This window comes from Ursus arctos, unplaced genomic scaffold, assembly GCF_023065955.2.
Source record: "Ursus arctos isolate Adak ecotype North America unplaced genomic scaffold, UrsArc2.0 scaffold_20, whole genome shotgun sequence".
Lineage (NCBI taxonomy): Eukaryota > Metazoa > Chordata > Mammalia > Carnivora > Ursidae > Ursus > Ursus arctos.
The window spans coordinates 5,554,249-5,577,580 of NW_026622875.1; the positions used below are offsets into that span (position 1 = coordinate 5,554,249).

At 36.6% G+C, this 23,332-nt stretch overlaps 1 protein-coding gene and 1 pseudogene across 2 annotated transcripts in view; both read left to right on the top strand.

Moving 5' to 3' along the window:
• The window catches only part of IFT80 (intraflagellar transport 80), a 117,308-nt gene that overhangs the window by 58,453 nt on the left and 35,523 nt on the right, over nucleotides 1–23,332 (top strand). For both annotated transcript variants that reach the window (XM_057315862.1, XM_057315861.1), the window contains one exon: nucleotides 14,636–14,815. In XM_057315862.1, coding sequence (XP_057171845.1) covers nucleotides 14,636–14,815 — 180 coding nt within the window. The remainder of the gene's footprint in view (nucleotides 1–14,635; nucleotides 14,816–23,332) is intronic.
• LOC113254136 (uncharacterized) lies at nucleotides 21,483–23,073 on the top strand (annotated as a pseudogene).

Genomic DNA, 23,332 nt, shown 5'->3' on the forward strand with positions numbered 1-23,332 from the left:
ACACATATAATTTAAGGTAGCTTGCAATTTCCTAATTCCTGGTATATGAGAGAGAATATTGATTTTAGAAATCATTAGTGTAACAAAGAAATTAAGAAACTTTGCATCTATCATCTCTTCCCCCTAAACTGAATTTGTGAACACACACTTTCATGAATTGAATTCATCCAACTTGGCTAAAGATATATGCTTTTGAGAATCCTTTTAATCTAGTATATTTATATAGTAGTAGTAAAGAGAAAGGTAAGGTTAACATTTGGGAGGTGCTTTTGTAAGTTATTATAGTCAAGTCCTGTTTTTTAGTATAAATATCTCTTATTTCCTTGGTGGGTAACTGTATGCCTAAGCATTTTGACAGAATACAGGGGGGAAATGGTCTGTTCACTCACAGGGATGTAATATCCTTTAATGAATAGGTCAGTACTTTATAGATGCATTCTCAATTGTTCTCCATATTGTGCTGTCCAGTATGATGGCGTATTGTATTTTTTTTTTTTTTAAGATTTTATTTACTTATTGGAGAGAGAGAGCGTGTGTGTGAGCAGGGGGAGGGGCAGAGGGAGAGTGGGAATCTCAAGGATTCTCCGCACTCTGCACTGAGTGTGGAGCTGGAACATGGGGCTTGATCCCACAGCCCTGAGGTCATGACCTGAGCCAAAATCAGGAGTCAGACACTTAACCCACTGAGCCACATAGGCGCCCCCTATTGTAGTGTATATTTTAATGTAGGAGTAGTATTGACATGGTCGTAGAGGCCTGGAGTCAAGACTCCAGTGGTGAATTTACAAAGTTAAATGGGCTAAGCTAAGTGATTACCTCTTTCCTTTCAACTCCACCATTTTGTGATACCTCTCCCATGGCCATTGGACATACTGCTTGCTTCCTCTCATAAGTAGTAGTAGGGTGTTTCTGTTTCTTTGTTTTATAGGAAGATTGTTACAAGGAAGAGGCAGCACTGCACATGGTATACTAGAAGTGGGAAAAACTCAAGCAGTGCTGGAGAAGTGTGGCTGATCCTATAACTTCAAACTTATTCTGCATTTTATTATAGTTGAATACAAGTAGCAGAAACCATGAAGCAAAAAGAAGAATTGGCTACAAGGTTACAGGGATATCTTCCAGAGGCCAGGTCAAGGAGCTGTGCTTCCTTTACAGTAGGAGACCCTCCCATCTGAAATTGGGAAATTCACCAAGCATAACAAAATCAGAGTTCTGTTACAGAATTAACTATAACCTTCTTAAAACCAATACCTAGCACACAGCAGGTGTTGCATTTTAATGAATCATTGTACAGACAGAAGATACTGTTTTAGTTCTTAACGGTTTACATTTACTTAATACAACTAATGTAACTCAATTAATGACTTACATTGCAACATTTTAACTAGGTCATTACTAGAATTGATCCATTTAATCAGTTTGGTTGATGTTTTTTGAGAAAGCTACTTTAAGATTTCTAAATCTTTGGCTTTTAATTTGTTCCTTGGATTTTTTTTTTTTTTTTTTTTTTTTTTTTTTTTTTTTTTTTTTTTAAAGGTTGAAGTCATGGTTGAGCTCTGGGACAGAATTCTTTCCTAAGGACACAAGCATATTCACTCACTCACTCACTCATTCATTCAACAAGTGTTGATGTGTGCTAAGCTCTCTGTGATACTCTAGCTAGTCAAAGATTAACATCCATGTGTGTCCTCTGGGAGTAACTCACCCTCTATTGAGAGTATTGATATGTAAACAGATAATTTAATAACATAGTTATTTAATGGCAAAGGTTATCATTGTTGTGGGAGAATAGAGAAGGAGTAGAATAATGGTAAATTTTAAGATATGTCTGTACTTATTTAGGATGAGACTAAACTTGGTTTAAGTAAGCTTTCTCTCTAGGTCGAATAACTTAAAAACATTAAAAAGTCTTTTTTTAAAGGACTAGAGATTTTTTTTTAACCAAGAAGCACAAATTTGATTTTGCTTTTTCTGATTTTAGTAATCTTAATTTGATTACCTATGTCTAGAAGCACAGAACTTTACTTCTGTTGACAAATGTTCATTAGGTAATTAGGCTAAAATCATGCAAAAGTTCCCGTTACACATGGACCAATCTACTAACTCCTTATACACAGTAGGTCATCATTCCTCCACCCTCCATTTGGGGAAGAAGTGGTACAATTTCCTCTTCTAAAAGCTCTCTCATAGTATCTTCCGCATAAATAGACACCTCATAAACTCAACTCCAATATTCACACATTCCAATGAGTCAATGCTGGAGATACCAGTCATGTAAAAATTTTTAAATCCTTTATTTTGATTTAAGGAAAGATGTTATTTCCTTTCATTTCATTGTTTTTAGTTAAATTGCCTTTCCCTTCTTTTTTTTTATAATAATTTTTTTATTATGTTATGTTAGTCACCATACAGTACATCCTCAGTTTTTGATGCAATGTTCCATGATTCGTTATTTGCGTATAACACCCAGTGCACCATGCAATATGTGCCTTCCTTAATACCCATCACCGGCCTATCCCAGTCCCCCACCCCCCTCCCCTCTGAAGCCCTCAGTTTGTTTCCCAGAGTCCATAGTCTCTCATGGTTCATTCCCCCTTCTGTCCCTCCCCCCCATTTTTTCCTTCCTTCTCCTACCGATCTTCCTGCTATTTCGTATGTTCCATAAATGAGTGAAACCATATGATAATTGTCTTTCTCTGCTTGACTTATTTCACTTAGCATAATTTCCTCCAGTCCCGTCCATGTTGCTGCAAATGTTGGGTAATCATTCTCTCTGATGGCTGAGTAATATTCCATTGTATATATGGACCACAACTTCTTAATCCAGTCATCTGTTGAAGGGCGTCTCGGTTCCTTCCACAATTTTGCTGTTGTGGACAATGCTGCTATGAACATTGGGGTGCATATGGTCCTTCTCTTCACTATGTGTGTATCTTTGGGGTAAATACCCAGTAGTGCAATTGCTGGATCATAGGTAGCTCTATTTTTAACTTTTTAGGGGACCTCCACACTGTTTTCCAAAGTGACTGTACCAACTTGCATTCCCACCAGCAGTGTAAGAGGGATCCCCTTTCTCCACATCCTCTCCAACATTTGTTGTTTCTTCCTTGTCAATTTTTGCCATTCTAACTGGCATAAGGTGGTATTTCAATGTGGTTTTGATTTGAATTTCCCTGATAAATTGCCTTTTCCTTCTGAAACTCTTTCCCTTTTAAAGAAATTCTGTAGATTTGTTTTCCAGACCATTAGGCCATATCTAATTATTTGCAGTATCATCTGTTTAGGGGCCATAGATTTAATAATTTAAAATTGATCCTTAAGGATTTTCCCTTCAGGATTCTAAGATGTTCATATTTTCTCTGAGGAAGGTTCTGTCTCAGAGTCTAATTTTTTCACATATATTATCAGGAAATATTCATGAAAAAAATAGCTTGCTTTTTCTCAGTAAAGACATGCCTCAGAGATTTTGTGGGCTTGGGTCCAGACCACTTCAATAAAGCGAATATCACAATAAAGCAAGCAAAATGAAATTTTTTGATTTCCCAGTGCATATAAAAGTTATGTTTGCACTATATTATAGTCTATTAAGTGTGCAATAGCATTATGTCTAAAAAAGCAATGTATATACTTTCATTAAAAAATCCTGTATTGCTGAAAAATGCTAACCATCATCTGAGCTTTCGGTGAGTCTTAATCTTTGCTGGTGGAGGATCTTGCCTTAGTGTGGATGGCTGCTGACTGATTAGGGTTGTAGTTGCTGTCTTATATGGACTTGGTTCATGGTGCCCCAAAACAATTACAATGATAATAATATCACTGATCACAGATCACCATAACACATATAGTAATAATGAGAAAGTTTGAAATATTGTAAGAATTGCCAAATTGTTACACAGAGACATGAAGTGAGCAGATACTTTGGAAAAATGGCGTCAATAGCCTGGCTTGATGCAGGTTGCCACAAACCTTCAATTTGTAAAAAATGCAGTGTCTACAAAGTGCAGTAAAGTGAAGTGCGGTAAAATGAGGTATGCCTGTAGAACTTCAGTGCTTTCTGTGTTCCTTACATGATAGACTATTACATGCATAGTTTGCTTGATGTCATAAACCCATTTTGGTTCTTTTTTCTTTTTAAAAGCAAATTGTTCGATAATTTTTAATGTTTTCTTCTGGATGTCCTTGATAATTCAATACCATGTGAGCAATACCAAGATCCTACTACCACTTGGCGACAACATGATCAAATTATTGTTTAGTTTCTTTTTAACTGTGAATAAACCTTTTGAAAGCCAAAACCACAAACCCCAAACTACTTTACAAAATGGTAAAAGTACTGGTTCATGTGTTTATACTTATATCTGAATCTGAATCATTAGGAAAAAAACCTTAAAATCTCCAAATTGGGGCACCTGGGTGGCTCAGTCTGTTAAGTGTCTGCCTTCTGCTCCCAGGACCCTGGGATTGAGGCCCAAGTTGGGTTCACTGCTCAGTGGAGAGTTTGTTTCTCCCTTTCCCTCTGCCCACCCCCACCACATGCTGTCTCATGTGTGCTCTCTCAAATAAATAAAATCTTGAAAAAAATAATAAAATCCCTACATTGAATGCTATAATTTCACAGTAGGTCAAATAATGGGCCCCCAAACATGTCCATGCCCTAATCCCCAGAACCTGTGAATATGTCACCTTAAAAGGCAAAAGGAACTTTGTAGATGTGATTAAAGGTATGGATCTTTAGATGGTAAGACTATCCTGGATTATTCAGATTGGCCCAGTCTAATCACAGATCCTTAAAAGCAGAGAATCTTCCCCAGCTGGGTTAAAGGATGAAGGAGGAGGAGATTCAAAGTAAGAGCAACTCATTCTGCTGTTGCTGGCTTTAAAGATGGAGGAACGGGACCACAGCCATGAACGCAGGTGGCCTCTAGAAGCTACCAATGGCCAGTCCTACAGCTATAAGAAACTGAATTCTGCTAAGACCCTGAATGAGCAAGGAAATGGATCCTGCCCTAGAGTCTCCAAGAAGAAATGTAGCCTTGCCAACAACACCTTGATTTTAGCTCAGTGAAAACTGTGTTGGATTTATGATCTATGAAAGAGTCTAAGTTTGTGGTAATTTGTTGTAACAGGAATAGAAAACTGCATCTTTGTAACTGCAGTTCAGGGCCAATTTTAGCAATGAGCATGTGGGTGGAAATATGTTGGGGAAGGCTTTCACCACCTTCTTATTGATAACAAATTTCTATTAGTTTTATTGCGTTGACTTAAGAAATTGTTATTTTCAGGTCCTTTTCCAAGTATTTGGCTAGTTGAGAGCAGATTTCAGATGAGAGAGTGAGGAGAGAGGCATAAAATACTATTACACAGGGAGACGGCCCTTTATGGGGAGACTTTGGGTTGGCCATAGAACACCATCAAGGTTCTGGGTATTTGGGGAGGTGCCAGTAATATTTGCCCAGAGCCAAAACCAAACTGGCCAGCCTTATAATTTTTCAAGATTGCCTTTAGAAAACAATATATTGCTAAACCTCTCAGAAGCATACTAGCAATCAGTTGTTGTGTTCCTGCTCGGTGACACGGTGCTCCTTTAGAGGCAGCTCAAAGTAACATTGATGTTTTACTTGGATAACATATTGTGAATACAGATCACATTTGTGTTGTGTAAACTTATTTTATAATTACTTCTTTTTCTATTGTTTTTTTTCTGTTCTTTGCTTATCTTGTTTTAGAAATTATTTGTACTTAACCAAGTCAAAAGTAATTTTTGCTTGCCTTTTCATATTCTGTATCCTAAGAAAACTGTTAGCTGCAATCAACTTATTGCTTTGAATTAGGGGGAAAAAAAAAACCTTATTTTGTGAAGTATTGTGAAGGCACAAATAGTGATTAATATTAAATAGCTTAATTAGATATACAGAAAAGCTTATATTTTGAAGAAATTAACAGCAAAAAAGCAATATAACAAAAAAGAAAACAAAAAATAGAAAATATAATGCCAATAATCATAACATACAACAATTAATATTTTTATATTTGTATGTACCTGTGTACCTTTCAAGTCTTTGAACAGACATTTTTTTTTAAGATTTTATTTTGTTAGGTAATCTCTACACCCAACATGGGGCTTAGACTTAAAACTCTGAAATCAAGAGTCACTTGTGGCATTGACTGAGCCAGCCAGGCACCCCAAACAGACATATTTTACATGGTTATGATTACTGTAAATATATCTTTATGTATCTTTTTACTTTTTAGTATTGATGTTGTGTACTTATTTTAGTTCAACATTATGCTATGTCTTAAAATACTCAAACTATGAAAACAAAGCATAATTTCAATAAAAATAGGTTGAGGGGGAAAGATAATGGCAGAGGCAGCATTTTAAAAAATTAAGATATAACATATACAGTGTCTTATGTATACAGCTCAGTAAAGTTTTATGTATGTACGTAATCAAGAAACCACCACCCATATTGATAAAAAATATTATCAACAACGAAACTTCCGTTCTGCCTCCTCCCAGTTAGTTACTCCTCCATTGTAACTGCCATTCTAGCTGTGTCACTGTTAGGTTAGTTTTGCCTGCTTGTGACCTTTCTATAAATGGAATCATACAGTATTTTTACTTTGGTCTGACTTTTTTCATTCAACTGTATGTCTGTGAGATTTATCTATGTTGTTGGGTATAGTGTCATAATTTTTGAATCTTCTCAAATCTCCTCATAAAACAGAAAGTAAGGGAGTACAACCAACAATCCACAGACAGCTACTACAACAAAACTTAGGTGATATTATATCCCTACAAACTCCCAAATGTAAGTGGTTTTCCAAAATACCATGGGTCTCAGCATTTACGTGTGAGGAAGCAGAGGAAAGGCAGCTAGGCTTCTAAGACCATGAGAAAAGAACTCCCAAACTGCCAATAAATGGCTGAAAGTGAGACAGGCCAATCAGTTTAAACAGCAGTTGAAACTGGACAGAAATATGTAGGATCATAGTCCTAGAACAGGATCGTAGTCAAAGTACATAATGTTGCCAAGACAATGAAGGCATGCCGTAAATAGACAAGCTCTGCCAAATAATTCAGAACAAGCTGAGGGATATTAAAAACATGCCAAAAGCTATGAAATAGCCATAGGAAAATTAAGAAATGAGTGACTAGAGAAAGGGAGATTTTTAAGGAGAGGTGGCAGAACTCAGAAGGTAGTGATAAAAAAGGGAAAAATTATTACAGAAGTGAAGATAAAACTAGAGGATTATAAGGGCAAACAAATGCAATGGATACTGCCTTAGGGGATAAACAGAACATGAAATGGAAGCAAGGAAATGGCAAAAGAGTACAAAGTTTTGATAGAAAGTGATAGATACAGAAGGTAAAGATGTAAAGTATATATAATAGGAGTCTTCAAAGGAGAAACCCAAGGTAATGAATGGAACAAATACTAAAAGCTACCACTCAAGAAAGATTTTTTCAAACGTAAGAAATTTGTAATTGATATTGAAAAGGCATACCAAAGGCATACCAGATACCTAGGAGAATTGACCCAGATAGCCAACACCCAGATATAGGCTATAGGAGTTTAAAGAAAAAGAAAAAAGTTCTGTGGACATCCAAGGAGAAGACGAAGCCATTCATAAAGGGGAGAAAATGAAAATGTCATTAGACTTCGATAGCAACACTTAATGCCAGAAGACAATTGGTTAACATAGGATACTCAAAGAATAGGTGAGCCAAAGATTTTATATCTGGCCATTCTGAACTTTAAAGGTCAGAAGCAAACTGGTATAAACATACAAGAACTCAAGGAATGTGGTTCCCATGAGTGTTTCAAGGAGTCTACTGGAGAATTAGCTTCAGATTAACAACATGACTAGGGTTGTAGTAAAAGAAGTGCTGATTGTGAGCACAAGATACATATTTATCTGAGAACTAAGACAAAAGGATGTCTCTGAAGGATAAAGTATAGCACAGGTACCAACATTGCAAAATGGGGACAGAATGAGAAGCATATGAAAAGTAGAATAAAGTTGCTTCTAGGTATTAACTAAGAATAAAAAGATATTACTTAAAATCAGACACAGGGAACAGGGAAGGGGGAGGATATCTCTTTGGCTCAAGTCGCGATCTCAGGGTCCTGGGATCAAGCCCTCATTGGGCTCTGCACTCAGTGTGGAGTCTGTTTGAGATTCTCTCTCCCCTCTCCCTCTGCCCCAACCCCCTCTCTAAAATAAGTAAATAAATCTTTAAAAATAGAAACCTTCCTGAATGCTAAAATATATTCCAAAAAAGGGAGAGCAAATAAAATAGGTCCCATACCCCTTTCTTAGGTAAAAGCTGGTGCCTACGCGCATGCGCGCGCACACACACACACACACACACACACACACACACACACACACACTGAACAAAGATGTAAGGATAAAACATAAAATAAAAAATAGCTATCCATATGTCTATGTGGGGAAGGAGAATGGGAGAGAGAAAAGGTAGAAACTAGACTTCTTTGACTATACCTTGTTTTATAATTTTTTTTTTGTAAATTGAACTTTGGACCCATGTAAATATTTTACATAATTATAAAACAAAATGAAATTTTCAGAAAGCAATTTCTAAAACTCAAAAGGAAATTAAACCTTAATTATGTATTCAGTTGTTTGTGTATCTACCTAGAGAGGAGCTATTCCAAATGACTTAAATGATTTGAGTGTTGGCTCCTTGTGCTCACAGTAGAGACTCAAATGATTGCCCTGCCACTCTGGAAGACAGTTTGACGGTTCCTCAAGAGGTCAAGGAGAGAGTTACTGTAGACTCAGCAATTCCACTCCTAGGTATGTACCAAGGAGAAATGAAAACATGTCCACACAAGAACCTCTGTGCAATGTTCATAGCCATATTATTTATAACAGCCAATAACCTGAAAAACCCAAGTGCCCATCAAATGATGAATGGAGAAACAAAATATGTTATATCCATGCAATATTTGGCAACAAAGAGGAACGAAGTGGGGCACCTGGCTGGCAGTTGATAGAGCATGCGACTCTTGATCTCGGTGTTGTGAGTTCAAGCCCCATGTTGGGCATAGAGCTTACTTTAAAAAAAAGGAAAAGAAAAAAAAAAAAGAAATGAAGCAAGAAACATGCTACAACATGGATGAACCTTGAAAACATTATGCTAAGTGAACAAAGCCAGTAACAAAAGGCCACATAATGTATTCCATTTAGATGAAATGGCCAGTGTGGAAAATAAAAGCAGATTGGTGGTTGCCATGAGACATGGGGAGGGGGAAATGGGAGTGACTACTAATGGGTATGAGTTTCTTTTTGTGGTGATGAAAATGTTCTAAAATTCTGAAATTAGTTAGATGCATAGCTCTTTTCCAAAAAACCACTGAATTCTATACTTTAAAAGGGTGAATTTTATAATATGTGAAATATATTTCAATAAAATTGTCATTTAAAAAAAGAAGAAAATAGGCTTATGAGCAAAAGAATTAAAAACGAAATTTCTAAAACTCTTTGTAACTATGGTGTTGATATGGTTATTCTGAGTGTTTTTATTGGTGCTCTGAAGAACTGGGATTTTGGCTAGGTGAAAGGAGATATTGAAGTAAAATCCTATAGTTCCTGGGTTTGAATTGGAAGTATCAGTTTAAGTTCATGAAAAAAAATTTCCTAGCTGTTTCCACTAAAAAGGCCTGGAAAAGCAATGATCAACTTTGTAACAGTGAACACCCCTAACACTTAAGGGTTTTCTCTCAATACCATTTCCCACATTTCCATAAAAAAAGCCCAGGCTCACTGAAGAAAAAGCTGATGTGAGGTGTGGGTCAGAAAATATAAAATATGAATCTGGAACATTTCGTCATACTAAAAGACAAGGGAAGTGATCAAATACTACAAGATTCTGTCAGAAAAGCTGGCCAAAATTAGATTAATTTGAACATTATATTAATTGGAACACATCAAATATGTTAAAATTAATGAGTTTATGATACTTAACAATAACATTTATTGGTGGCATTTGGTGTAATGGATCCCCATTTACCCATTACCCAGCGTCCAGCAGTTACCAACTCATGGCTAATTCTTAGCTCATCTATACCACCACCTACCTTTCCATGGCCCAGATTATTTTGAGCAAATCCTTGATAACATATCATTTAATCACTTAATATTTTGGTATATAGCACTAAAACCACAAAGACTTTATAACCTAATCTCAATAACAATAAACCTAAAAACAATGAACAATAATGCCTTAATATTAGCAAATACCTAGTCACTTCAGATTTTTCCAACTCTTTTCTCTTTCAGTTTGTTGAAATTAAGATGCAAATAAGATACAGTCATTGTGATTGGCTGATCTGTAAGTTCCCCTTCCAAATTTTTTTCCCCTTTCTAATTTTCTGTAGTTGAAGAAACTGGGTCATGTCCTATAGTTTCCTACAGTCTGGATTTTGCCATCTGCAGTCTCATGGTGTCATTTAACATGTTTTGGCCCAGCCACCCTGTATCTACTGTATCAGAGAAACTGGAGTGGGCCCAGTAATTTATGTTAACAACCCCTCTAGGTAATTCTAATGCACACTAAAGTTTGAAAACCAGTGCTTTATGTTACTCTTTCTACTTTAGTTTGTTTGAAAGTCTAATAATAAAAAGTGAAAGAGGAAAAATTAGATTGATGAATGTGTAACAAGGAGAAACTTAGCATGTCTGACTCCTTATTGCTTCGATTTCCCTAGCTTAGAAAGTTCTGCTTAGCCCTGCACTCAGACATGTTATGGATAAGGTTTGTGAAAACTGCTTTTTACCCAAAATCTACCTCACCCAAGGAGATGAGGAAGTATATACAGAAATGACTATGCTGTGATTAAGATTTACAGAAACTACATGACCAGATTTCCATACCTAAAGATCAAGGACAAAGAGGTTAGTGATCTTTCTCAGATGTCTACAGATGTCAATCATCTTTTGACTCCACTCCTTTCCCACCTCCCCTCTTCCTAACGTAACAGAAGGTCAAATCTCATGCTGTGGGGAGATGGTTCTTTGGGACAATAGCCCTCCCATCTCCTTGATTTGCTGACTTTCCAAACAAAGTCACTCTCCTTGCCCTAACACCTAGCCTCTCAATTTAACTGGCTTGTCATGTGGTGAGCAGAACAAGCTTGGACTTGGTAACGAATGTAAGAAACCAAGTTTACACATAACTGTGAGATGCTGGATTAGAGGCTATGACACAGGTCATGTAATTTTCTCAAGAGTTGGCAGATGAATTGGCAGGGTATTAACAGTGAGCCAGTTGTTAATGATAGTCTTAAACCAAATTACAGATTTTGCTTTTCTTGTAGAACAGTGGCTGTATGTTAAAATCACATAGAGAACTTTAAAAAATATACTCAGATCCCATCCCAAGAATTTCTGGATTTAATTGATTGGATTCCTGGGTTTTGGTATTTTTTTATAAAGCATCCCAGGTGATTCTAATGTGCAACCAGAGTTAAGAACCAGTGTCCTAACTTTTCCGTGCTTAAGAATCCCCAGAAGAGCTCATTAAAAGTTTTCTGGCCCTCGTACCCCCAGAGGATCACGGTCAATAGGATGGAGTTGGGCCCATTAATTTGCATTTCTAACAAGATCACAGGCAATATGGGTGGTGCTGGCCTGGGCATATCTTAAAGTAAGGGACAGTTGGGGTAAAGCAAGAGATAAGTGTTAAGTGAGAGGGTTATTTAAAAATTCGTTCTCATGGTTCTTACTACTAGTATCACTAAATTACATTGAGGGAGGCTGCTTCATTTCTTTCTAGAGTTTGAAATGCAAACGTGAATAATCTTTGGCATACTTGGGGAAGAGAAGAGATTTAGAATGTTAAAAATCTCTATTTTAAAATATTTATTTGTTTATTTGAGAGAGCTCGGCAGCGGGGTTGGGGGCAGAGGGAGAAGGAGAGAAGAGAGTCTCAAGGAGACTCCCTGCTGAGTGGGGAGCACAATGGGGTGCTCAATCCCATCATCCCGAGACCATGACCTGAGCTGAAATCAAGAATAGGACACTTAATGATGCTTAACTGAGTCACCCAGGCGCCCCTAAAAGTCTGTTTAAAGCACAGATGATAAATAGATCTTTTTGACTTAACAATAATTATTAAATTTACTGACTGGACAAAATAACCTTATCTCCCAACTCCAGCCCCCAAATTTCATAACTATTAAAGACCCATTCTCTGATTTGCTTGTGCTTGTATTTTTTTTTTTGAAAGTAGAGTCATGTAAAAGGAATCACTTCTTAATTTTAAGTAAAAATGTAAAAATTTAATATAACTTTAATATCATGGCACTGTTACATTCTTTGAAGTTTGTTTTATGGATAAGTTACATGTTGCAGACTTCGTTTTTGATGAACCTTACAGACTCTGAAAGAAATCAGAGAAATATAGAGTGATGACAGTGTTATCTAAACATTTCTTTCCAGTTTCTCCTCTTAGCTAGGATCAGGCATCCAGGAATTCTTAGATACATTTTTCTATGTTTAATTTTAGTAAGATGTGTCTTTCTGGCTGATTTGGTTCTTTGGGTATTTTAAGATCATACTTTAAAGTAAATAGGTTTAAGGGGCACCTGGGTGGCTCAGTTGGTTAAGCATCCAACTCTTGATTTCGGCTCAGGTCATGATCTCAGGGTCATGAGTCAAGTCCTGTGTCAGGCACCACATTGGGCATGGAACCTGCTTAAGATTCTTTCTCTCACTCTACCCCTCTCTGCCACCCCCACTCCCCACTCTCACACACTCTCTCTCTCTCTCAAAAAAAAAAGCAAATAGTTTTAAAATATGAATCTGTGGTTTTAAAATAAGATCTCTGTTGCATCTACACCATGAGAATAGACGAGATTTAGAACGACAGATGTGCCATAAGCCTAGTCCAGTCTGTTAAGTATTGTATATTGACAATAAAGTCTCATTTGCCTATGCCAACCATTTAATTTTTATGTAAAATAGTAGTCATGCAGTATTTCATAATTCTGTTTGTCAAACACAAATGAGTTAATTTCAGATTATTGCCAGAAGCACATTGTTTGTATCCTTGATGTTCTTTGTCTTATTTTTAAAAAGATGACTTCAACTATTATATATATATATATATTTTGAACTTGCTCTTCTTAATTTCAGAAAAGGAAGTTTCTAACAGTTTCATGCTGCTGATGAAGCGAAAGCTTGTTCATTACCTCCTCCTTGATAACTTTTTTTATAGGCCTTTTATTTTTATTTTTTCTAAAGTTTTTATGTATTTATTTGAGAGAGAGAGAATGAGATGGGGGAGGGTCAGAGGGAGAACTGCTGAGCAGGGAGCCTGATGCAGGACTGGATCCTGGGACTCCGGGATCATGACCTGCGCCAAAGGCAGTTGCTTAACCAACTGAGCCACCCAGGTGTCCTATAGGCCTTTTACTTAAACAACAGGTAGAAGTTTAAAGTGTAGTAGAAGGGAATTGAAAAAAAGTGTCAGTGAGTGGTAAGGATCATTCAGCATTTTTATTGTATATATGAACTTTATTGAGAATTTAAAGTCTTCTTTGATAGTAGTATGAATTAATGAATCTTTTTCTATATTTTTTCCATTTTCTCCACACTTTTTGTCAGTGAGCCCATAGCTAACAACGAACACATTTGAAACAACAATAATGTGCAACAAAATAAATACCCACCCAAGAGCAACCAAAAAATCAACCACAAAAAAATCAAGACTTACTTTGTAGGCTGTAAGGTTGGAAGAATGGAAAGAGAATGTATATTAATTTAGTCAAATAAATAAATCATCCTTTTAGCAAATACATATGTTGCATCTGAAAAATGAAAGAAAATGCATGTAATAGCATCTTTTAAAAGGCTTTTTCTTACTCTCTTATTCACACACACACACACACACACACACACACACACCTCTTTTGTCCCAGTTGATCCTTATTGATACCTTTAGATAACTTTCTCAAAAACATAGGTAGACTCTAGAAGAGTTTATATTTACTATATTATGAAAAACAAACAAGAAAAGATCAATTAACCTATGCTCTCATGATTTAAAATGTATATCAGATGTCTTAGTTATATTGTGTATTTTAGTTTCAATTTTTAGTGACATTATTGGAATATTATAACCAATCTTTTAGATTGGACTATAGAAATCCTTAAGAATTAATAGTAAGGTATCTTTTTTTTTTCTTCTATGGAATCTTAGTATTTTTAGTGACATTATTGGAATATTATAACCAATCTTTTAGATACAGGGACTATAGAAATCCTTAAGAATTAATAGTAAGGTATCTTTTTTTTTTTCTTCTATGGAATCTTAGTATTTACCCATTCAGTATTATCACTAATGATGTGAATGGGAATGGTGTGGGTGTTTTGCAGTGCTTGAGAGATTTTATACATTTCTATCATATTCTACTGTGTACTTTAAAAATTACATCTGTATTTTCTGTTCAGTACACAATCATTTTATTATGAAAAATATTAATTCTAGGATAAAGACATTCTTTTAAAAAATAATCTTAAAACGTTAAAGTATGCTTAGTTTAAAACTTCTTTAAAATTTTTTTTCAGTATATCGATTTTTCTCTCATTCTTTCTCCTCCAGTGGTCATATGCTTTAGAAAAGCCCAACACTGGCAGCATATTTAACATTGCATGGTCAATTGATGGCACTCAGATCGCCGGAGCCTGTGGAAATGGACACGTTGTTTTTGCACACGTGGTGGAGCAACGTTGGGAGTGGAAAAATTTTCAAGTAACATTAACTAAACGAAGAACCATGCAGGTATGATTATGTTCATGGCTGATTAACCCTGCTTCCTTCACATTAGCTCACTAAGAATATGGAATGATCTTCACTAATTATATTTAAATCAAGTTTATAAAAATTCAGGCATATCAAATATTTTAACTATGTCATTAGTGACTTCTTCATGACCTAAGATAAGAACCTGTCACTGATATAGAACCCAAGTGCCCACAGCTACTGTGGTTGTGGGGTTGAGGCAGGGATGGTGAAACTCAAAGCAGTTAGGGAATATGTGGATTCATATTCCTGGATATTCTTATTCCTGGATATTCCAGGAAGGAGGGAAGAAGCTGTGATAAGTTAGATCTAACTCCTGGGGTTGACCTCATGGCAGGCCTAGCCTGCTAGTCACTGTCAGGGTTACATTATTTTATTTATTTATAATTGTAGAAGCTGATTTAACCTGATTAAAAAAAATTGTTTTTCCTTTTAAGAATTACCTAAGGCAAGCCAAAGTGGGAAAATGGTAGGAAGTTCTTATTGGGAGTTAGGGAGAGAAAAATAGGTACTTTTCTAGTAAAACAAGAGAGGAAGGTTGGAACGTGGCAGTGGGAGGTAGGTGGAAATGTTCAGGTCTGAGAACTGCAGCAAGAGGGGTTATCTATGCAATTGTAAGCTTCTTGAGGGCATAGTGCTATGTTTCACTCAAGCCCAGTGTCTTACATATAATAAATGCTCAACAAATATCTTATTTTATTTTTTTTATTTTTATTTTTATTTTTTAAAGATTTTATTTATTTGACAGAGATAGAGACAGCCAGCGAGAGAGGGAACACAAGCAGGGGGAGTGGGAGAGGAAGAAGCAGGCTCATAGCAGAAGAGCCTGATGTGGGGCTCGATCCCAGATCGCCGGGATCACGCCCTGAGCCGAAGGCAGACGCTTAACCGCTGTGCCACCCGGGCACCCCTCAACAAATATTTTAAAAGTTAGTTGACAAAAGGTAGGAGGAAGAGGCCTTACAGTGGCCAACTCTGTGCCAGAGGAAGGGGAACTGTACCTTCTAACTCTTCTTCCTCCTCTCTGTATCAGTTGCCTCTGACTTCATATTCAGAATTCAGAGTATTGTAATTATTTGGAAGCATATATCTTGTAATTTCTAGGCCTATTCAAATATTCTTTAGCCTAAGTATCCAGATTTTTTAATTTGGATAATATGATCACTAGATTTATAATAATTAGATACATTATAGTTTTTCTTTGTTCTGTTTACTTATTTTTAAATTTTTTAACTTTTTATTATGGAGAATTTAATACCTATTCGGAAGTAGACAGAATAGTATAATGAATCTCTACGTACTCATCACCCAACCCTAACACCCATTGACCTGGGATCAAGCCTGCCCCATCCATGTTCATATCTTCCTCCTTCCCCAATTATTTTGAAGCCAATTCAGATATCATATTTTATCTGTAAAATTTTCAATATACACCTAAAAGATAAGGACTCTTTTAACATAACCACAATAAGGTACTATTATTGTACCTTAAAAATAATAATTCCTTAATATTATCAAATATCCGGGAAGTCTTCAAATTTTCACTTGTTTCCTACATGTCACATTTTTTAAAGTTTGTTTGAATTAGGATCCAAAATGGCTTACATGTTGCAATTGGTTGACCTGTCTTTTAAATCTCTTAATCTGTAGATTCCCCTTCAATCTCTGTTTTTACCCCCTGCAGTTTATTTGTTGAAGAAACCAAATTGTTTGTCCAGCAGAGTTTCCCACAGTCCGGACTTTAGTGATTGTACCCCTGTGGTATGGTTTGACATGTCCCTCTGTCTTCCATATTTCCTGTACGTTAGTTTTGGGATCTAGATGATATTATGTATAAATAGATATTTCTGTTAATTAACCTGGAAACCAAAACATTATTTATAGTACTGTGCCTATGACAAAGAATGCATTGTGAGTTTTTTTTTTTTAAAGATTTTATTTGTTCATTTGAGAGAGAGAGAGAGCGCACAAGAGAGCATAAGCCAGGGGGAGGGGGAGAGGGAGAAGCAGACTCCCCACTGAACAGGGAAGCCTGACAGGCTCAATCCTAGGACTCCAAGATCATGACCTGAGCTGAAGGCAGACACTTTACCGACTGAGCCTCCCAGGCACCCTGCATTGTGAGTTCTAATCAATTGATCTGGGGACATGGTTCTTTTATTCAGATAGTGCATGGGGAACTAGCTAATATAGTACTGCTAAAATAAATTCTAACCTTAATTTCAAAAATGCCCCAAGACGAGAATATATCTAGAAAGAGGAGTTTTTCTTCCAAAATAAAAAGGAGTCATCCTAGAGATTTTTACATGAGATAAAATGAACAGTGGAGGTGCTTAAGTGACTTATCTAATCCAAATTGTTTTTATACTTAAAATAATGTTTCTAAATAATCTTTCAAAGTTTTAGAACTAGAACACTATTTTAATTTTTTTAAAGGTGTTTTGTTTTACTCTCTCAGTGATTATAAAACATTTGCATTGCATTTTTGCTAAGTTGGGCCTATTCAGTGTTTTTTCTTAAAATACTTTCATTCACGTATTCAATAGATATTTATTGAGTGATTCCTTCTTGCCAGGCATTGGGCTAGGCAATGGGAAGTGTAGTTGCGATGAAAACAAATTTGGTCCCTGTTCTCATGGAACCTCCTAGATTAGTATGTTGAAAATCTCTTTTTTTTTTTTTCATAAATTCATCTCAAATTAATTTAAGGTAAACAATGAAGAAAGAAACTTATTTCTTCATGTGAAGTCAAGAAATAGACGAGGCATTGTTGGATTCAGAGGCTTAAATGTCAACAGGATTTCATCATTTTCTCTTCCTTGACTTTCCTTTTCTTTGTGTTGGCTTTATTTTTACAAAACCTCTCCCTCATTTATGGCCTCCATAGTTCCAGGCTTACATCTATCAACCTCAAGTCCAAGAAGAAGAGTGCTTTACTCCCCACAATGATTCCAACAGAAGTCTCAGCATCAGGTCTCATGTGTCAAGTTTAGATTGAGTGTATTTAGTTGTGGGGGAGGATGAGTCAACCCCATCTAAACCTCTTGGTAATTGAGAATAATGGAGAGAATGGTTCCCCAAAGGAAAACCAAGGCATGTTTACCAGAAAAGAGCATTTGATTCCGGGAAGACAAGAACTAACATATATCCAGTATGGTTTATCCTTTGGCTGTTCAGCGACCACACTGTACTAGTTATCTGTTGTTGCATAACATATCACTCTAAAATTTAGTGGCTTAAGACAGCAACATTTGTTATTTCTCAGTTTCTGTGGGTCAGGAATCTGGCTTAGAGTCTCTCACAAGGCTACAGTCAAGGTGTTGGCCAGGGTTTTAGACACATCTGAAGGCTCAACTAGGGGAAGATTTGCTTCTAAGCTCACTGACATGGTTGTTGGCAGGATTCTGTTTATGATGATCTGCTGAACTGAGGGACTCAGTTTCTTGTTGACTGTTGACTGGAGACCAACTTCAGTTCCTTATATGTAGCCTTTCCAAAGGGCAGCTCACAACTTGGCAGCTTGCTTTATCAGAGCAAGCAAGTGAGAAGGGCCAGAGGGAGTGTGAGCAAGACATGTCACATTTTTTAATAACCTGAACTCAGCACTGGTACCTCATCATTTTTATCAGATTCTGTTCACTAAAAGCAGGCTACTAGATCCAATCCACACACAAGTGGAAAGACATATACACCGATGTGAATAACAGGATGTGGAGATCACTAAGCTTTACCAGCCACTTTACATAACTAATGCAGCTATTCTGTATGCAATTGAAAACAAGCCCATCCCTCCCTAAAAGAAGATAACTTAGACTCATCCACTTATTCCATCCAGTTCTAAATCTCTGGTCTGAAAACTATCAATAAATATGAATTTTACTTTTTCTTCTTCCTCCCCCCATATTGCTAACCTACAGTGGTGAAGGGAAAACAGGATGTCTGTGACGATTTGGAATAGAGGAGAGGGAAAACAGCACACTGTGATTACTGGGTCCATAGCTAAAATCCAGCTGGCCAGGAATATACCGAGAACTCTTTTTCTTTGCAGTAGAGTTAGTTGCTTGGTTAATTTGGCAACTCTGGTGTGCTTTTCTGGGAAGATCTCCCACTTGGGAGAATCCCCTTTCTGGGCACTGTACATTAAGCAGCACTTAGTTTTGTTGTAAGGTGGGGCCATGGATTGTTATAGGGACTGAATAATCACATTTTTGTTGTTGCTGTTTGCCTGGTTTAGAGTTTCACAATTTCCTTAGAAACTTAGTAGACTGTTGGCTGGTTTGTATTTTACTAATTCAGAAACCAGAGATCATGTTGAGTCCGAATTGTTAAATAACAGAGCTGGACCTAGCAGTTGCTGTCTGGCAGTAGGCTTCATTGCCTTACCTGTCTCCCTGGACCTCAGCTTTTCTGTGTACAGTAACCTGGAGTGGGAAGTTTTCTTCCTCTGGCCCTTGCCTTTAGGCTGAATCTTAGTGGATGATCCTTTCTGAAAGAGATTGTTGATGTCTTTGTTAGGAAGAAATGCCTAGAAGAGAGAGGGTACTGGTGAAGGAGATGAAGCAGTTACTTTTTTCTTTCCCCTGCTACTCTCAGTTTAGCAAGGGGCACAACCTTGGCTTCTAATAGTTGCCATAATGCAAGATTGAGTTTTAGTCACTTTATCTTTTGTAAAGATAAAAATTAATAATAGAGTGATTTTGAGGACTAAATGAGATGATATATGTAAAACAAAAATAAATGGTAAGTATTGCTATGATTATATCTATGTATAGGATTAAATGAGTATTTTTGAAATGTGGGAACAGAATTTTTGGACTTAAGTCAATCTGAGGAGTCTAAATACTGTGATCAGGTACAAGTATTAGGTGATACAAGTATCAAGAGGTTAATCTTGGAAGTGTCCTAAATTGAACAGAGTAAATGGGTGCATTTTAAAATTTGGCACAATGGTGTACCTGGGTGGCTCAGTTCGTTGGGTGTCTGACTCTTGATTTTGCCTCAGGTCATCATCTCAGGGCTGTGGGATCGAGCCCTGCCACCCTCTCTCAAATAAGTAAATAAATCTTAAAAAAAAAAAAAATCAGCATAGGACATTTCTGATGTGGGATTCATCATAGTTTTGAAATTATAACCACAATTTTCAGGTTGTCTTTAGTTTTGTTATTATGGCTGAGATGTTTTATTCCTTTTTAGTTCCAGTGTTCTAGGTTCACAAAAAAAGGAGTTCCCCCATGGGAAGCTTTAGGCAAATATGAATTTTAAGAAATCTGTTTATAATTGAATAGTGGCAGAGGCTTATACAATCTTACTCTTAAATATTGAATTCCCCCAATTTGTATTAACAGCCAATTTGTTTCACTGTGTATCATGTTGCTATAAAGAAACTATCATATAACCTCCTTTAAAAACTTTCATTCCAGTCCATTAGCTTTAAAATGTTTTTAAGAGAGGATGGTATTTTGGGCCTTTAAAGAAGTCTCTGGGGGCCTAGACTTCTGGTGAAGATGGTGTCATTATGTTCACACTTGGAAGAAAGAGACATACCTATGGCTCCAAAGAGATCAATAATATATGAAATATATGTATTTTTAAAAAGACTTATCTCAGAATGGGTGAGCAACTGGGTGGCTCAGTCAGTTAAGCGTCTGCTTTCGGCTCAGGTCATGATCCCAGAGTCCTGGGATCAAGTCCCACATTGGGCTCCCTGCTCAGTGGGGAGCCTGCTTCTCTGTCTGCCTCTGCCCGCAGCTGCCTCTGCTTGTGCCCTCTCTCTCTCTCTCTGGCAAATAAATAAATAAAATCTTTTAAAAAATTAAAATTAAAAGACTTATTTGGACTCAAAAACAAGGTAAACATCTCTGTGGAGCAGAAATGGAACAAAAATGGAGAGTGTGGATTGAATCCTGGTCCAGTAGCAAGGAGACAAAGACAGTGAGAAGAGTGGCTCTGCTGGCTAATGGAACGAGAAGGACTTAAAGTGAGACGAGTGGCCTGACCTGGGTCTCTTTAAAATCAGAACATGGGGATCTATAAGGTAGTTAGTGGTCTTCTCCCCTCCATGAAAGATCTCAAAAAGCCTTGGATTTAAGGAGAGAGTTGCATAGTTGCCACCTGCAGTTGTGGCCTGCTTGGTAGTTCCAGGGGACCCATGCACTTAGGCCTGGAGTTGTGTAGTATACAGTGGGCAGCATACATCCGTAACTTTGAAGACCTTCTCACTGAAAGCACGCTTCGCATTTTTGTTTCAAGTAAAAATTGGCTGATTCCAGAGAGCAATGTTGCTTCTACAGACTTTTCGTCTTTATGCCAGGTATTACTGGGTCTGGAGACTGGGGGGATGTCTTCCTTATGCCTCTTTGCTGATTTCAGGCCACAATAATTTCTTCTTCCCTAAACACCACCAGCCCTTTAAAGCACCTACCTCAGACTACTCCCCCTTTTGCAGTCATTTCTCCTACTCACTGAAGAGTGATACAAACATATCAGTGTCTTTTTTCTTTAACATAGTCCAGCATTGCTGTTTTGTATGACGACTTTCAAAAAGTGTTTGAAAGATGAAACTGTTTATTTTAACATACCCATAGTAGCATTTCACATTTCTCTAGTTGTTTCCTAAATATATCTTTCTATAACAGGTTCCGCTTCTCCAGTTATTTTCTAAATATATATTTATATAGTTGGTTTGTTTATGTCAGGAAACAAAGTTTCACATTGCTTTTAGTTAATTTGTCTCTTCAGTCTTTTTAAATCTGAAACAATTTCTTCTCCTTCTTATTTGCTTAAGAAACCAGGTGGTTGGTTCTGCTGAATTTTTCCCATTTTCCCATTTGCATCCCTATGGTATGATTCCATTTAACATGTTTATCTAGCCCCTGTATTTCCTGTAGACTGGTTATTCGATTTAGAGCCTTGATAAGTTTAAAGGACACTTTGTAGGTAGTGCTGTGGACTTCCTATTGCATCACATCAAGAGACACATATGTCTGCTTATCTCTCTTTTAGTGATGTTATGGTTAATCAATATGTTTAGGTATTGTAAGTCTTGATTCATCAATCATGAAAAAAGTCTGAAGAGCTCATTAAGCTTTTACTTTAATATTTTTAGCACCCATTGATAATACTTGTCTAGAACCCTGTTTCATTGGGATTGGTAATCTTGTAATTCTACCACTCCTTCCTCATTTATTAGCTAAAGTTCTTCCATAAGACACTGCCTTTTCAACCATTTGGTTACTCTGAGGTGAGATAATTCTGAAGTATTTTCTATATTTACCAATTTTCAAATAATGAGTTGATTTCCCGATGAGTTTTGTTGTTGCTGCTGATGATGTTATCGTTATAAACTTGCAGATTTTAACATTTTTGGTGTGTTTCAGTCCATTGCAGTCATTATTCTCTTTAATGCTCAAATGGTCCCTTTGGCCTATCGATCGATCAATCAATCGATCTATCTATCTTACATATATATACACATACATATATATATTAAACTATATCCCAAAATATAGTTTAAAATACCAACACCAATATTATTCTAATAATATGTTACTGAATACTGTTTTAGATTGCTTGTTTTGTTTTTGTCACATAAACAAATCCATATATCACAGGCAGGGTCCACCCCCAACTGCCCAGGACTCCTGTTATTTCTGTGCCTATCAAGCATCCCAGAAGCTGCCCCATCTCAGGGTCATGATGGACCGCAAGATGGCATCTGCCAGCAGGGTCATTCAGGTAGCCTAGCCACGTATTCCATTAATATGGTACTCTGACAGAAGAGACAATCCTAAACCCAAAGTATCAGAAGTTTTCAGATCAGCAGGACTACCATCTCACTCTTCTTCAATTTCACAGCATTCTAAGGGAAGTAAAAATCACCAGATTTGCTGATACATCAGGGTCCACCAGATGCAGCAGAAATAATAAAAATATTACCTCAGAAATGCAGAAGGAAACTTGTAGCTCAAGAAGAAATTGAATTTATCCGATGTGGAGGTCCAGAATAATCACTGACAGTGTGGCTGGCTGCTGTTTGTCATCAGACAAAAGAATGGTCTTCACAATAAAGGACTTCTAAAATGGCACATGAGAAATTATACAGTAAACAACTTGAATACATATTCTGTAAAAAATGAAATACAGAAAATTTAGGTGGATACTTATATCTCCCAATATATGTATCTTGGTCAGCTTCTCCATAAGCTTACCTAATTGTTTATATACTGATTAAAGTATATATTAAAAAAACCCAAATCCATATATCTTCATATCCTTCCGTTTATTAGATAAAAGGTATTATACTATACATATTGTTTTGCATCTTGCATTTTTCACCTTTTATTATATCCTGGAGATCACTCTATAGATCTTCTTCTTTCTTTTTAGGGCTGTATAGTATTCCACTTTGTGAATATACCGTAGTTTGTTCAGTTTATCACTTACTGATAGACATTTGGGCTGTTTCCAGTCTTTTACTATTACCAATAGAGTTGTATA